This window comes from Loxodonta africana, chromosome 14 (genome assembly GCF_030014295.1).
Source record: "Loxodonta africana isolate mLoxAfr1 chromosome 14, mLoxAfr1.hap2, whole genome shotgun sequence".
Classification (NCBI taxonomy): domain Eukaryota; kingdom Metazoa; phylum Chordata; class Mammalia; order Proboscidea; family Elephantidae; genus Loxodonta; species Loxodonta africana.
The window spans coordinates 4,277,196-4,294,039 of record NC_087355.1 but is presented as its reverse complement, the minus strand read 5'-3'; the positions used below and the strand labels follow the sequence as shown (position 1 = coordinate 4,294,039).

Sequence of the window (16,844 nt, the reverse complement as noted above, 5' to 3'; positions counted from 1 at the left end):
CTTCAGTGCACAGCAGACGTTCTATACTGCTCCTCCACGTTCCTATCGCCACTCTCCCATCTGCCTTCACGATGTCTATCTATACTACTTCTCAGGCGACTGCCTCAATTTCGTTTCCTGTTCTGCTAAGTTTTTTTCTTTTTTTTTAATGTAGTTAACTTCCAAAAGCCTTCTTTGTTGTCTCATAAACATAGTACATTCTCTCATTTCTGAAGTTATTCTGTGGTTTCTTTGAGGTTTTCTTGTCTCCCTTTACTGTCCCTGTTTCCCCAGAGTGCCTTTTTCCCATTGGTTTATACCTTTCTTATGTTGGACACTTTCATCAAAGATTTAGTGATTGTTTGCTCTCTCTTTACAGTAAGAAAAAGTTCTAAAGAGCTGCTTAGAATTTTTATGGGGGCTAAAACCATTAGGTATCAGATTGTTGGGAAGCAGTATAATCACATAGTGCCAAGGCTGTATCCCATCCATTACCTGTTAATTGCTGAAAGAAAACACACCTTTCCAATGCAGAGAGGAGGCAGTCACCACCTTAACCAAGCAACCAGACTCAATACCACTACTAAGTGGATAACCTGACATTACATGCCTCCTGATGCACGACTGTTGCCAAGGAGGCCAACCTGAAGTTCATGATCAAGCCTTAAACCTAACTTCTATTTCAGGGAAAAACAGAGGCTAGAGGGGCAATTTAAGGAGCACCTCGAGGGAAAAGTCAGATGAAAATAAGATTTCACACAAAAGAACTACCTGCTTTCTTCCAAAAGCTCAACGTTACAGAAAAATAGAAGGGATGGGATGAACTAGTTCTAGATGAAAAGACACTAGAGGCATGACAATTTGATGCAATTCAATAACCTTAATTAAATTCTGGTTTGCAAAATCCAGCTATAAACAGAGGTCTTTGGAGAAATGTGAGCATGGATATTAGGGGACTGTTAACTTTCTCAGGCATGAGAGCAGCACTGTGCCTTATTCTAGGATATGCATGCTGAAGTATTTAGGGATGAAGCATCTTGGTATCTAATTAGCTTGCAAATATTTCAGTCAAAACAAAAACACACACACATACATATACAGATAAAGCAAATATGGCAAAATGTTAACAACTGTTGAATATGAATACAGGAGATGATTACATGGATGTTTATTTTACTATCCTTTCAACTTTTCTGTATTTTTTAAAAAATGATGTCAGAAGGATGGGGGTGGGGGAATCTGTGTGAATGGGTAGTGTTTGTAAGCTGGCCTTTCCAAGTGACTGAACAGTGACTGACTCCCATGGACAAGAGACCTGAGGAAAAGAGTCAGGAGGAAATTGCAATGCCTTTTATGATGAGTTTCAGAAGCTACACAGTTTGCTTCCATTTAATTTTATTCATTAGAAGCAAATCTCTAAGGACAGCCCACACCAATGGGAAGAAAATCAGACCTTGCCTCTTAATGTGGGATGGGATATATTGGTATGGCCATCTTTGAAATATATAATCTGCCACACCTCCACCTATAAGTACCGTGCTCCAGTAAAAAGTCACCTACCTGAGATCAAACAGCCAACAATTAAAACAAGGATGAGAACGTAAGGGTGCAGGGAAACTACATAACTAGGAAGAGAACTACCAGGAGGGAAACCATGAGAATGTCCACACACTGTGAAGAACGTAACCAATGTCACTGAACAACCTCTGTGCAACTTGTTGAATGGGAACCTAAACTGCTGTGCAAACCTTCACCAAAAACACAATAAATATGATTAAAAAAAATACGTAACGGGGGTGGGATGAATTCCAAAGGATTCGGATATGCATCTGCCTACACAGATGGCCAGCTTTCAAGGTGAATTAATTTGAGTTCTTATAGAGTTAGGATATTTTTCTGATTCTGGATATTTCACTCACTTCTTTTTGTCAAGAAATATAATAACAAAAAAAGTTTTAATTTTATTTGGTACTCCTAAGAACTAACCTTTTTCATGCAGTCCACATAATTATTATACCGCAGCGTTCCCTGGGGAAATTCATCAGACTTCATAGGGAAATTAGAAACCACAAGCTTTTCAAGAACACGCTTAAGGTCCTCAAGATTTCCTCCAGTAAGATTGGTGAAGAATGGAAGAATAATTACAGCTTGACCCTGTGGAGCAACACTGACACATGAAATTGCACTAATGGTGGCTTACACGGCCTACATAATAAATAAAATGACTGCTTCCTAAGGACTTTGCAAATAAAGCACTACATGAATTCAATGAATGACTTCAGAATAACTTCTAGAGTATATAAAAGCCCAACTTGATTGTTTTATATAAATATATAGTGATGAAATCTGTGCATGTGATTTATATATATATATATATACACACACTTCATCGCAAAAAAAAAAAAAAACAGCCTGATGCAATTCTGTAACCTGCCTTCCCAGCCAGAGGTCAGTCGGCTGAAGGGGCTCTATAATGTAAATAAACATGCAGTATTTTGCCCTTACACAAGTAAGGGTTCCCATAGAGATATACTGACCAAGTGCTGTTGCATGGAAAGAACATCTAGAATAAACTATGGGGAAGTTTACAACTGTTCCTGTGGAGCTAATTCAATCCTCACACAGAGCACAGAAGGGACTAGCAGTTGTTTCCCATTGCCCTCGGGTGGCAGGTAAGTTCCAAGATTCCCTCACGGTGAGAAGTGGAAAACTTGACTAGTTATGCACAGCAGAAAATTCCACAGAATTATCTCCATTATCCAATAAAAAGATCCTTTTCATGAAGACCACATTTTAATAGAACTTAAACTCTAATTATAATAGGACTTTACAATTAGCAACCTTAAAATTACATTTATTACATTCTTGGCCATGGAAATCACCAAGAGATTTTATATTATTTACTAATAGAAAAATGATTGAGTTATAGTTTTAAAGGCTATCGTTCATTATATAACAATTCCCAAAAAAGACCACTGAAATCATATATGCAAAGATAAATGTTAACTCTTCCAAGTGTAATAATCTCATTATGGTTACTTAACACTTTAAAAGAAAATTTCTTATCTTTTGGAGAGACATACAAAGCAAAGTACAGACCAGATAACATGATGCCTGAGGTTTCCTTCAAGGTGAAGGATGGCGGTTAAACAAATAAGCTCTCAACAGAGGGTTACTGAGGCCGGTACATGGAAGTTTAGTGGGCTAGTCTCTCTGCTTTTGTACATGTCTGAGATTTTCCGTAATAAAAAATTAAAAAATCATAAATATACAAAAATTTTTAAAAGGGTAAATAATGGAAAATGTAATCTGGAAAAAAACAATCTTTTAAATCACTTACCTTTAAATGTAGACCCAACTTTGAATCAGCAAGTAGACTAGCATATGTTCTAAAGACTTCAGGAAATGAACTGTGATTTGTATTAAAAGATACAGACGAATCAATCTAAAGGAGAGGAAATGAAAACATGTCACATTTCCATATACGCCTGTATTTCCTTTAACACATTTTTCACATATAATTTCAGAACTGGATTATAACTTTGCTCTTGGACTTCAACAACAGTTTAACAATTCTTGTTCTGAAACGTGTTAAAACTACAAAGTAAAGGTACACTAAAAGATAAAGTATAATAATAGTAAGTATAAGAAATGACAATGATGTACAATAACAGAAAATATTACCATAAAACGTAAGTTAAGGTAATCAGCCATTATTCATTAAAAATATTTTGTACTTATCCAACCATCGAGCTTTTAAAGCAACATCAGTCCAATTTTTTTAAAGATGCATATCACAGAATCCAAAACAAACATGACCGCATTTTACGGTCTCTCAAAATACCTGTAAAATTTTCGCCAACAAGGCCAGCACTGCCATTTTACTTTCAGAAGCAGAATCTTCAGCCCACCACGACTCACACCGCCTCCAGTTTTGCAGAACTGCAGTCACAAGCTTCAGTCCTTGGTGTTTCTGAATGGCTCGATCCCTGAAGCTCTGATCCAACATGCCATTCAAAACAGCACTCACCTGCAACAGGTTCAGACCGACAGCTGTATGACAAAAATTACTTTCACTTCAAAGATATTCTTGCAAAGATAGTATTTCTATGATAGATGTTTATCTACTTCACAACTCCTCAAATTTGAGAACAGTACTTTAACATGTAATTTTTCCACTATAAAGCATAAGGTGGCCTCGTTTATGGCATCACTAAATTAGACACTGAGTTTATCAAACATTCAGTTTATATGAAACATTTTCACGTCCATCACCAGCAACAAAAACCGGTTTCTGGGAACCATCTGTCACAAACAAAGGCTTAATTAAGCTCAGCAGATCTTGGAGGTGTGGAGATCCAGGTTGACTGTGCACAGAATACTTTAACATCAGTCAAATGACAATTTCCTGTTTTGTGTAAGTTTGTTCATTTTTTAAATGGTTTTAAGTGCTATCATAGTATACATAGACACAGTCAAATAATTCCACAGACACATTATTAATAACAGTTGTCTCTTGTCTGAGTTGTTAATCCCTCATTAACATAAATTCATTGCCCCCTAAGGTTCCTATCTAATCTTTCAACTTGCTGTTGTCAATTTGATCCCATACAGATAGTTCTTAAAAGGGCATAATGCTCAAGGCAGACCTTTTTTACTAGTTAAGCTGAACTACTATTTGTTTTTAAGATGACTTCAGCAGATATTTTTGGTTTAAGGTTTAAAGATTATCTCAAGGTAACAGTTTCAAAGGTTTATCCACCCCTCATGGATCCAGAAAGTCTAGTGTTCATGAGAAAGTAAGATTCTGTTCTGCATTTTTCCTCTCTTATCCAGGATTATTCTGTGGGATTTTTGATCAATTGTTTAGTAATGGTATCCAGGCGCCATCCAGTTCTTCTAGTCTCATGGCCAGGGAGGCAGTTGTTCATGCAGGCAATTAGCCACAGATTCCATGTCCTCATCCTATTCCTGACTTTCCTTCTTCCTCTGCTGCTCCAAGTGAATGGAGACCAACCATTGTGCCTTGGATGGCCGCCTGCAAGCTTTTAAGACCCCAGACACTATGCAGTGAACTAGGAGGTAGAACAGAGGCACGAAACACGAAACACGTTATTAGGCCATTTAACTGGGATGTCCCATGAAACCATGACCCAAACCTCCAAACCAGGGAATCAAATTGCATGAGGTATTTGGTTGTACATAAGCAGACTTAGCAACTACTCTTTTTTTTTTTTTTTTTTTGGTCATTGTTATAAATATATCTAACAGAACTTTTGCCTACCCTTAATCAATGTAATATTTCCATCACTGTCAACACCCTTTGTTCCCCTCCCTCCTGTCCCTGGGAACCAGTAATAAACTTTGTTCTCTATACATTGGCCTTTTCTTGTCTTTTTATGTAAGTGAGGTCATACAATACTTGTCCTTTTGTAATTGGCTTATTTTACTCAGCGTCATGTCTTCAAGCTCCATCTACACTGTAGCATGTATCAAGGCTTCATTTCCCCAACTGGCTGAATAGTAGTTCACTGTATGTATGTACCACATATGGTTGACTCATCTATTGATGAGCACTGCAGTTGTTTCCACTTTTGGCTATTGTGAATAATGCTACAAATGACAATGACGTACAAGTCTCCTTCTAAGTCTCTGCTTTCAAATCTTTTGGGTATAACCTAGGAGTGGAACTGCTAAATCATACGGTAGTTCTATGTTTAGTTTTTTGAGGAACCGCCATACTGTTTTCTGTAACAGCTGTACCATTTTGCCTTCCCACTAGGCAATGGATAAAGATTCCAGTTTCTCCACATCCTCACCAACATGTTATTTTCTTTTTTTCCTTTTTAGCCATCCTAATGGGAGTGAAATGGTGTCTCATTTTGATTTTGATTTCCATGTCTCAGATGGTTAATGATGCTGAGCATCTCTTCATGTATTTGGTGGCCACTTGAAAGTGAAATGTCTATTCAAGTCCTTTGTCCATTTTACGATTGGGTTATTTGTCATTTTGTTGTTGTTGAAGTTTTATATATATTTTGGTTATTAGATTCTTGTCGGACATATGATTTCCACAGATATTCTCCCAGTTGGTAGCTAGTCTTTTCACTTTTTTGGTAAAGCTTTTTGATGAATAAAATTTTTTAATTTTTATGACGTCTCCCTGATTTGTTTTGTCTTTCACTGCGTGTGCTTTTGTTATTATATTAGGTAGTCCATTGTTGAAATCTAGGTCAGACAGCATCCCCCTTGCTTGTAAGAATTTCATGGTTTTAATTCGCACATTTAGGTCCTTAATCCATTTGAATTTGTCCTGGAATATGGTGTGAGGCATAGACGCTGTTTCATTTTTCTGCATGTGGAAATCCATTTTTCCTAGCACCATTTATTGGAGAGACTCTTCTTTCTCCATGGAATAGGTCTGAGGAGTTCTTAACTGAATCTTATTTAGAAGATGTGAGGTCTTAGTTCTTCCACCACCACCACCTAACATGCACATGCTCACGCTAACATGAGCACATACGTACACACACACATGCACACACACAAGACACATTTCCTGTCCCACCATACTTCCAATATAGTCATATCCTAATTTGAGTTAAGACAGATATTCAGTATTCCCATAATTATGATTATGTAAAAACCGTTCACAGACAAACCAAGTAGTGCACTTCCAATGCCTTTCCTTTGCTGTGTGATATATTGCTTTCGATATATCGCTGAAGTTAATATTTGTCTGCTTTCTTTGCTGTTTTTCATGTGACTATCAATTCGTCAACAAACGCCCCCGAATTAATTAAATTGCCTCAAATCAGCTAAATACCTCAGGAAGTCTACCACCTTCATCTGTGGCGTTACCTTTTACAACTCTGCACAGAGGTGTGCCTTCACCCGTGTGTGTGTGTACATGTACATACACACACACACATATACACCCTTACCCTCCACAAACTCATCTGTTTCTCTCACTGGAGTCCCTACTTCCTAGGTCCAATTCTTCTTTCTTGCCTTACTGCATTTTTTTTTCTTTTTTAATTAAATGCTTGCTCTAGCAGCTTCCTAATAAACAGTGCAGAAGGCATAGTTTTTTTGAGATCTTGCATATTTGAAAACACCCTTATTTTACTCTCACTCTTCACTGACAATCTCACCAGATGTAGAACTCCAGGTTGAAAGCCTTCCTTGAATTTTGAAAATACTGGCTCACGATCTTCAGCTTCCACACTGCTACTGAAAAGACACGTCTGAAAGGTAACTAGTTTTTCTCCTGTGGAATCGTGCAAGGTACTTCCTCATGGAGACCCGCAGGGTTCTGAATTTTCACAGAAATGTGCTCCAAGTGCAGCTGGTTCCGTCCTTGTGCTGGACACACAATGGCCCCTTCCCTCTAGAAACTCAGCCCTTCCTTTCTGGTAAGTCCTCTCCACAGTAATGCTCCACTCTGAGCAGTGACACTAAGCTAGGCCTTTTAGGTTGACCCCGAGCTTCCTCATCTTTTCTCCTTATTTCACAGTTTTACTCTACTTTCTGTGACAGCTCCTCAGTTTTATCTCCCAAACTAATTTCATTTTAATTTCTGATATAAACCTATGCTTAATTCCCAAGAGCTCTTTTGTGTTCTCCAGTGCTCTTTTTCACTAGTGATTCCTGTTTCATGGATATAGTGTCTTCTCTTCTGTCTCTGAGATCTTCTTCTCACGTGTACATCTCACTGGGCAGTCTCCTGCCTGTGCCTCGTGGAGTCCCTCTCCCCTACCCTGAGCTGCAGCAGGGCTCATCTGCCTGGACAGTGATGGTAGTGTCTTTGTTTTCTCTCAGGCTTGTCAGAATATTGCAAGATCCTCCCTTGAAGGTATACACCTTACTTATCTAGAGCTGCTATAACAGAAATACGACAAGTGGATGGCTTTAACAAACAGAAGTCTATCCTCTTACAGTTTAGGAGGCTAGAAGTCTGAATTCAGGGTGCTAGCTCCAGGGGAAGGTTTTCTCTGTCAGCTCTGGAGGAAGGTCCTTGTCATCAATCTTCCCCTGGTCTAGGAGCTTCTCAGTGAAAGGACCTCAGGTCCAAAGGACACACTCCACTCCCAGCTCTTCTTTCTTGGTGGTAAAAGGTCTCCCTCCTCTCTCCTGCTTCTCTTTTATATCTCAAAAGAGATTGACTCAAGATACAACCTTATCCTGTAGATTGAGTCCTGCCTCATTAACATAACAATCTCTAATCTTGCCTCATTAACATCATAGAGGTTATGATTTACAGCACACAGAAAAATTACATCAGATCACAAAATGGAAGACAACCACACAATACTAGAAATCATGGCCTAGCTAAGGTAACAGAAATTTTGTGGAGATACAATTCAACCCATAACATTATATACCTAGCTGACTATTCAGGGAGCCAGACTGGGAGAACAAGCTAAGGGTCTTGTGACTGAGAATTTAGCCAGGTTTTCACTTACTCTGTTTTCAAGACGGAATGTTTGCCCTGACTATCCCTAAAAAAAGGTCAAACCCTGGAGCCCCTCAACCAGACAGATGTATCCTCTCCAGAGAATATACCTCCCAAAACTAAAAACCAAACCCATTGCGGCTGAGTTGATTTCAACACATAGCGACCCTACATCAACCCTGTAGGACAGAGAAGAACTTGTTCATAAGGTTTCCAAGGCAGCAATCTTTATAGAAGCAGACTGCCATATCTTTCTTTCATGGAGTGGCTGGTAGGTTCAAACCATTGACCTTTCTGTTAGCAGTGAAGCGCTTAACCACTGCACCACCACGGCTACTTCATAAGCCTTCCATCTTCCCTAAAGTAGGGAAAGACTGGGCCCCAACTACAGGGTAGGGAGTGACCAGAAGGGGATGGCCACTGCCAACCAGTCACTGTGTCCAGGCTTCCTTGCCCCCTAAGTACCCACTGCAGGTCCCCAAGCCTGTGGCCCAGCAGTGATGGCCATTCACAAGGCCTGCTGCAGCCATGCTGGACTCTTCACCTATCACTGTCTGTCCTTTTGCTTTCCAGTTTCCCAAATTTTGTCATTCTGGTCTTTTCTTTTTTCTGTTTCCTTTAAGATGGCGCTTTTTTTTTTTTTTTTAATTCCATTTCTGTCATTTTAGAGGGCCTTGAGGAGCAAAGGAAGATAAATGTATACACATTTTTATGTACCATTTTCACCAGAAATCTGAATGTTCTAAATGCTTAAAATGTTAAATCCCCTGAGTATCAACGGTCTATCACAATTTTATTTCTAACTTAAAAAAATACAAATTGCAAGTGCAATCTACCACAAAATATTCCCCTATAACAGATAATAAGCACTGTTGGGAATAAATGCTAACTCAGTAGGAATTACAAGGCCACCCTTAAAATGGTCCTGGAAATTTCTGCCTACAGAGCAGGTTAAATTTCAAAATTCTAGATGTTTGGCAAACCAAAGGTACTACCTACTTAACAGTGATCTCAAAAGTTCCATGTGAGAGGCAAACTGGGGGAGAGAAGATCACACAGAGTGGCGGCTTAGATCCGTGCGCTGGGGTCCGCATGTAGGCCAGAAGGCAGACAAGATTGTGAATTCTGATGCCACATTCTGACAAAATCCAGTACCCTACATAGCTATCCACCATAAAGTCAGGCCTATAGACTTTGGGGTGTGAAGTAATGAAAAAAATAATCAGTGTTTTCACAACCATTAACATCCATGAACTCTTGATAAACAGTGTGTTTTGTTTCCATTGATTTTAACCTTCCAGAACGAGATCTTTTTTGTTTTTTTAATAAAATATTTCAGGAATATGTCAATCCTTATAAGCATTAGGTAAGGAAATATTTACAGAAAAGCTTCAGTACCATTTTCGGATTTTCCTCAGATGATTTCATGAGCCCCACCACAGCAGTATCTACATTTTTCAGCAATTCAGTGTTGATGGTTTCAGAGAACAAGCCATAGAAATACTCTCCGTGGGAGAAGCTGACAACACTCCTCTGCGCGCGGCCAGAGGATGGCATGGACAGCGCTGCTGTGCTCAGGAGGAGGTCCACCAGCTGCTCGCACTGTGAAGAACAAAGGAAAGGCAAGATGACAGGCATTCACACGTGTCACAAACAGGCTTCTTGGGGACTGCTAACTTTGAAGTTGGAAAATCATGCAGTAAGGTCTAAAGACAGCCTGATATGTGAAGGCCAGGGTTCAAGTCTGAAACTCTAAGGACTACTGCCAAAATTGCATATATTTTAATTAGCCTCAATTTACTAGGTTTCCTTCTGGAAATGAAGTTTCCAGGTTCGTGTTTCTCCCAAATTCCAAAAAATGGTGGTGGTGGTGGTTGTTTCAAAAGGAGACTCTAGAGAGTATTTTTAGAAACTGTAAACATGGAATTTGTACAAAAAGGTCCTGAGGACAATGGTGTGGCACCTGGTGTTTTTGGAAACACCTCCCAAGGCCCTCCTAAGTCACCCACCCCAAGAGCTGCCCAGGAAGGGGAAGAAGAGGTCATTTGTCAACACAGTTCAGCTTTATGTTCACAAAAAGGCCCCATCTAAAACCCCTTTGGAAGCAAAATGAGACAGACAAAACTCCACTTTAAGAAGGATGTTATTCTATTTCTTTAAAAAAAAATAAAGACTTTAAGTCTCCTCTAAGAGAAAGGCCACTCGCATAAATCATCTACAACACTTGGGCAGCTAAGGACTGACCCACCTAATCCCCACGGCACCAGATGCAGCAGTGAGTGACCACTGCCTGCCCAGGTCAGTGCATCAGATGGCTGTGCTTCCTACCTGTCCTCCAAAAGCAAAGGCCAGCTCCAGGAGCCCACTGGCCAGCCGCTTACAGCTGGTGTCTAGCACAGGAAGACACTGTCCTTCCTCAACAGGTCCAATGCCTTTATAAACCAGGGTAAGAAGTTTTGTGCCAATAGAATGATGCAGATCTGCAGGCTAAAACAAAGCCAACACTGAAGTGCCCAGCAAAAGATACTTTACAGAAAAAAAAAAACAATTTTACAACTTTTATTAATTAAAATAAACTATGGACCTAACACTGACAATTACCTTCCAAAGTACAAGCTTGGAGAAAAATTAACTCAACTTTGCTTTCTATATTATATTTTTCATTTATATTGCCTGACCACAAAGGCACAGTAGCAGTTAACCCTTAAAATTCTTTAGCAGGCTGTTCTGGAATTATTTAAATATCCTTTATTTTAGTTTCACTTTATATTTATAAATTTTTATATTTACTTTCATATTTATACTCCAGATAACATCTGTCTGGAGCAAGTATGCCAGTAATTTCTATTTCAGCATGCCCTGTACAGAACGGATGTTTAACATCCTTTATGAATAAACAGACTAAACTATATAGTAAAGCTAAGTGAAATGTAAAATCAAATTGGTTATGAAGGTTTACCTGTGATGGTAAAATAGCATGCAAGAACCCAGCTTTATGAAGGTGTTTACATGCTGATACCAAAGAAGCCAGCTTGGTCCTGTCCACGTGAGCATCAGGATTATACAGGTCAATAGCACAAAGGTCCTCAATGCTGGCCATGTCAGAGAAACAAAAAAGGAAGCTATGTGAGGTCTGATGTCATTAAATTACCAGGATACACGGAAAAGCTGTGTACATTCACGGTACACGCATTCACTCATCACCTGCTACTCAAACTCACTAACAAGGTCCTGGATAGGAAATATAAACCAGCACCAAAACAAAGGCTCCAGCCCCTAACTTAGCTGTAGAGACTTCCTGTTGAGCTGAACCACCGAGGAATCTTGCTTGTCCTACGGTACAGAAAGGGCTTCCTTAAATATCTGATCTTCAAACAACTGATGAGTCCTTTACTCCACAAAGGGCCGCAGGATGCCAGCACCTCACATGCCATGACACACACGCACGCAGCCTCCTACCTACCTCTGCACTGGGATTTTTTCCTGGAGGTGCGTCTCTAGGATGTCTTTACACGGCAGCTTCTTCAGTGCTGCCATCAGGCTCACACACACACTGGGAAGACGATCCTTGACCTGAACATCTCCTAGGTTGAAGCCCATGCTCACAGGCTCACACAGTGTTTGCACCACGAGCTTCACAAGGCTGGTGTTGAGTAAGTCCTTTTCAAGGAGCTGCAAGGCATGATTTGAGTCAAAATCCATTGTATTAGGCAATGGTTATACTTCCACTACAGTGTAAGGGGTATAATGTTGGGAATTTTTGTCTGTTCAGCACAGCGGGGCCAGCAAACTTTTTCCATAAAGGGCTGGACAATAAATATTTTAGGCTTTGGGGGCCATATGGTCTCTGCTGCACCTACTCTGCCACCGCAGCGTGAAGGGTGCCATAAACAACATATAAATAATAAAGCAGGCAAGTCTGGTGTGGCGGCCACAGCTTCCCAGTCCCCGGTTTAGGGTGCTGCTGGATCTCCATGGCCTAGTACAGTACCCGGCAAACAGCAGCCACTCTGTATATATTAACTGGAAGGGCTCACTGGAGATTATTTATATAAGCATCATAGATACATTTACAAACATCTGCTAATGGATGCTTCCTAAAGCAAATATTTGCTCATAGTATAAAACGCAGCACAAAATAAAACATTCAGGAAAACTCTTTTGTATTTCATTCACACAAAGAAAATCTGAAGAACCTATAAAATTCTTATTTTTAAAAACAGGTAACTCCTACAGGCATGGAAAGTTCTAAAAAAGAAACCCATAGTGACTTTTAGTAGGAACTTTACCAATGTATCACAAATGCCAAGCTCTGACCTAAAATTAACAGAGCAGCAGTAGCAACCCTACCTTCCAGCTCTCCGGAGTGGTGCTGAGCAGCGTTGTGGTAAATTCCATAATGCGGACCACAACCGTGCACTTGCTGTAATTGTATCCTTCTCCCTCCTGTGGGCTGGCAATGTCATGCATCGCACCAGAGCCAAAGCACTGTTCTGCTGCTGTGATATCGTGCATAGCAAGGTTCTCTAAGAAGAAAGCCACTGCTTTCAAAAGTGAAGACTGTGTTTCAGTGCCTAGAAATAATTTTATTAAAATATTAACGCATGCTCTAAAATCTACATGATACTGCAAAAACTCAACCACAAAAAGACAAATAACCCAATTAAAAAATGGGCAAAGGATATGAATAGATACTTCACTAAAGAAGACATTCAGGTAGCTAACAGATACATGAGGAGATGCTCACGATCATTAGCTATTAGAGAAATGCAAATCAAAACTACAATGAGATTCCATCTCACTCCAACAAGGCTGGCATCAACCCAAAAAACACAGAATAATAAATGTTGGAGAGGTTGTAGAAAGACTGGAACACTTATACACTGCTGATGGGAATGTAAAATGGTACAACTACTTTGGAAATCGATTCGGTGCTTCCTTAAAAAGCTAGAAATAGAACTACCATACGATCCAGCTATCCCACTCCTTGGAATGTATCCTAGAGAAACAAGAGCCTTTACACGAACAGATATATGCGCACCCATGTTCACTGCAGCACTGTTTACAATACCAAAAAGATGGAACCAACCAAGGTGTCCATCAACGGATGAATGGATAAATAAATTATGGTATATTCACACAATGGAATATTACGCATCGATAAAGAACAATGATGAATCCGTGAAACATTTCATAACATGGAGGAATCTGGAAGGCATTATGCTGTGTGAAATTAGTCAGTTGCAAAAGGACAAATATTGTATAAGACCACTATTATAAGAACTTGAGAAATAGTTTAAATACACAAGAGAATATTCTTTGATGGTTACGAGAGGGGGCAGGGAGGGAGGGAGAAGGTTTTTGCTAATTAGATAATAGATAAGAACTATTTTAGGTGAAGGGAAAGACAACACACTATACAGGAAAGGTCAGCACAACTGGACTAAATCAAGAGCAAAGAAGTTGCCTGAATAAACTGAACACTTCGAAGGCCAGCGTAGCAGGGGCAGGGGTTAGGGGACCATGGTTTCAGGGGACATCTAAGTCAACTGGCATAATAAAATCTATTAACAAAACATTCTGCATCCCACTTTGAAGAGTCACATCTGGGGTCTTAAACGCTAGCAAGCAGCCATCTAAGATGCATCAATTGGTCTCAACGCGCCTGGATCAAAGGAGAATGAAGAACACCAAAGACACAAGGTAATTATGAGCCCAAGAGACAGAAAGGGCCATATAAACCAGAGACTACATCAGCCTAAGGCCAGAAGAACTAGATGGTGCCTAGCTATAACTGATGACTGCCCTGACAGGGAACACAACAGAGAACCCCTCAGGGAGCAGGAGAGCAGTGGGATGCAGACCTCAAATTCTTGTAAAAAAGACCAGACTTAATCATCTGACTGAGACTAGAAGGACCCCAGAGGTCATGGTCCCCAGACCTTCTCTTAGCCCAAGACAGGAACCATTCCCAAAGCCAACTCTTCAGACAGGGATTGGACTGGACTATGGGATAGAAAATGATACTGAGGAAGAAGGAGCTTCTTGGATCAAGTAGACACATGAGACTATGTTGGCATCTCCTATGTGGAGGGGAAATGAGAAGGCAGAGGGGGCCAGAATCTGTCCGAATGGACACAAAAAGAGAGAGTGGAGGGAAGGAGTGTGCTGTCTCATTAGGGGGAGAGCAATGAGGACTATATAGGAAGGTGTTTACAAATTTTTGTATGAGAGTCCAACTCGATTTGTAAACTTTTACTTAAAGCACAATAAAAATTAAAAAAAATATGTTAACACATGCTTTCTTCTTTTTATACAGGGAAATAACATCATATGATTAAAGTAAGATTCCTTCTAAAATACAGGTACAGGAAGTTCTCAGACTACAAATGAGTTCCATTTCTAAGTATCTTTAAGTCAAATTTGTACGGTAAATCGGAACAGGTATGGTTCTTTATCTAACAACAGTTAGTCAAATGTCTGTCTTGGTATATGGCATATAGAGTATACCTTTCTATGCATAAAAAACATTAAAGAGACACTTCCAGATATACTAAAATATCTTTAACATAATAATACAGTAATAATAATAATTATTTAGATGAAAGTTTACAGCTCAAGTTAGTTTCACATTCAAAAATTTATACACATACTGTTTTGTGACATTGGTTGCAATCTCCACAATGGAACAGCATGCTCGCCCTTTTCACCCTGGGTTCCCAGTGTCCATTCACCCAGTTCCCATCCCCTCCTGCCTTCTCATCTTGCTTGTAGGTAAGACTTGTCCATTTGGCCTCGTATATTTGATTGAACTAAGAAGCACCTTTCTCACATGTGTTATTTTTTGTTTTATAGGGTCGTCTATCTTTGTCTGAAGAGTGGGCTTTGGGAACAGTGTTAGTTCTGAGTTAGCAGAGTGCCCGGGGGCCATAGTCTCAGGGGTTCTTCAGGTCTCTGTCAAATCAGTAAAGCTGGCGTTTTTTCATGAATTTGAGTTCTATTTTACATTTTTCTCCCGTTCTGTCTGGGACTCTGATCTGATCCCTGTCAGAGTGGTTGGTGGTGGCAGCCACGCACCATAGTCTTCTTCTGGGCTCAGGGTGGTGGACTCTCTTGTTCATGTGGTCCTTTAGTCTTCTGGGCTAATATTTTCCTTTTGTCCTTGGTTTTCTTAATAATAATATTTTCATGCACATAGCAAAGTAGCAACCATTTGTTATTATGAACAATTGTATGTACCCTGAATTTTTAACACAATAGGCTTTACAGGGATTGGTTCGCAAGTATGGGTTGTAGGTAAGTCAGGCGTTCATTATCTGGAGATTGCCCGTATGATACAGTAGAAGTTAAAAAAAAAAAAGATGAATAAGATTCTACTCACAATTAATACTACACAAATAGAATTCAACTTTAGATCATACAATAAGAACAGATGGAAGAAAATTATAAAACTGCTAAAAGAGATTTAAAAAGACTTAAATAAATGGGAAAATGTTACATGTTCATGGGTTGGAAAACTTAATATTGTTAAGATGTTAATAATACCCAAAACAATCTATAGATTCAACACAATCCCAATCAAAATTCCAATAGCCTTCTTTGCACAAATAGAAAAATCAATCCTCAACTTTACATGGAATGGCAAGAGGACTCAAATAGGTAAGGCAACGTGGAAAGGGACGAACAAAGTAGGAAGACTCACACTTTTAGATTTAAAAATATATTATACAGCTACCATAATAAAGACAGCCTGGTACTGGTACAACATTAAACAGATAGGTCAAAAATAATTGAGAGTGAGAAAATAAACCCACTCATCTATAGTCAACTGATTTTTGACAAGGACACTAAGTACACTGGAAGGGAAAAGAAGAGTTTCTTAAATGGTGTGGGAATAATTGGATTTCCACATGCGGAAAAATGAAACAGGATCTATGCCTCACACCATACACCAAAACAAATTCAAAATGGACTAAGGACCTAAATGTGAAAACTAAAACCATAAAATTCTTAGAAGAAAATGGAGATGTAGCACTGTTGGGCCTAGCTTTTAATAATGAATTATCTATTATAATAACAAAAGCACAAACAACAAAAGACCAAATAAATCAATGGGACCTCAAAAATTAAAAGCTTTTGTTCACCAAAAGACTTTACCAAAAAAAAAGAAAAGGCAAGCTACAGACTGGAAGAATTGTCTTCTGAAATCACACACACAATAAGAATCTAATAACCAAGATATATCAAAAAGAGCTTCAATAACTTAACAACAAAAAGACAAATACCCCAATTCTAAAATGGGTAAAGGACTTCAACAGATATTTCACCAACGAGGACATTCAAATGTCCACCAAACACATGAAAAGATCCTCAACGCCATTAGCCATCAGAGAGATGCAAATCAAGACCA

General features: G+C 39.3%; 1 protein-coding gene across 6 annotated transcripts in view; it reads right to left on the bottom strand.

The window, feature by feature from the left end:
* Positions 1-16,844, bottom strand: part of PRKDC (protein kinase, DNA-activated, catalytic subunit) — a 322,104-nt gene that overhangs the window by 199,352 nt on the left and 105,908 nt on the right. For all 6 annotated transcript variants that reach the window (XM_064267698.1, XM_064267697.1, XM_003408313.4 and 3 more), the window contains 8 exons: positions 12,785-13,008; positions 11,898-12,106; positions 11,394-11,526; positions 10,763-10,921; positions 9,833-10,036; positions 3,824-4,009; positions 3,320-3,424; positions 1,966-2,133 (listed from right to left, as the gene is read on the bottom strand). In XM_064267698.1, coding sequence (XP_064123768.1) covers positions 1,966-2,133; positions 3,320-3,424; positions 3,824-4,009; positions 9,833-10,036; positions 10,763-10,921; positions 11,394-11,526; positions 11,898-12,106; positions 12,785-13,008 — 1,388 coding nt within the window. The remainder of the gene's footprint in view (positions 1-1,965; positions 2,134-3,319; positions 3,425-3,823; positions 4,010-9,832; positions 10,037-10,762; positions 10,922-11,393; positions 11,527-11,897; positions 12,107-12,784; positions 13,009-16,844) is intronic.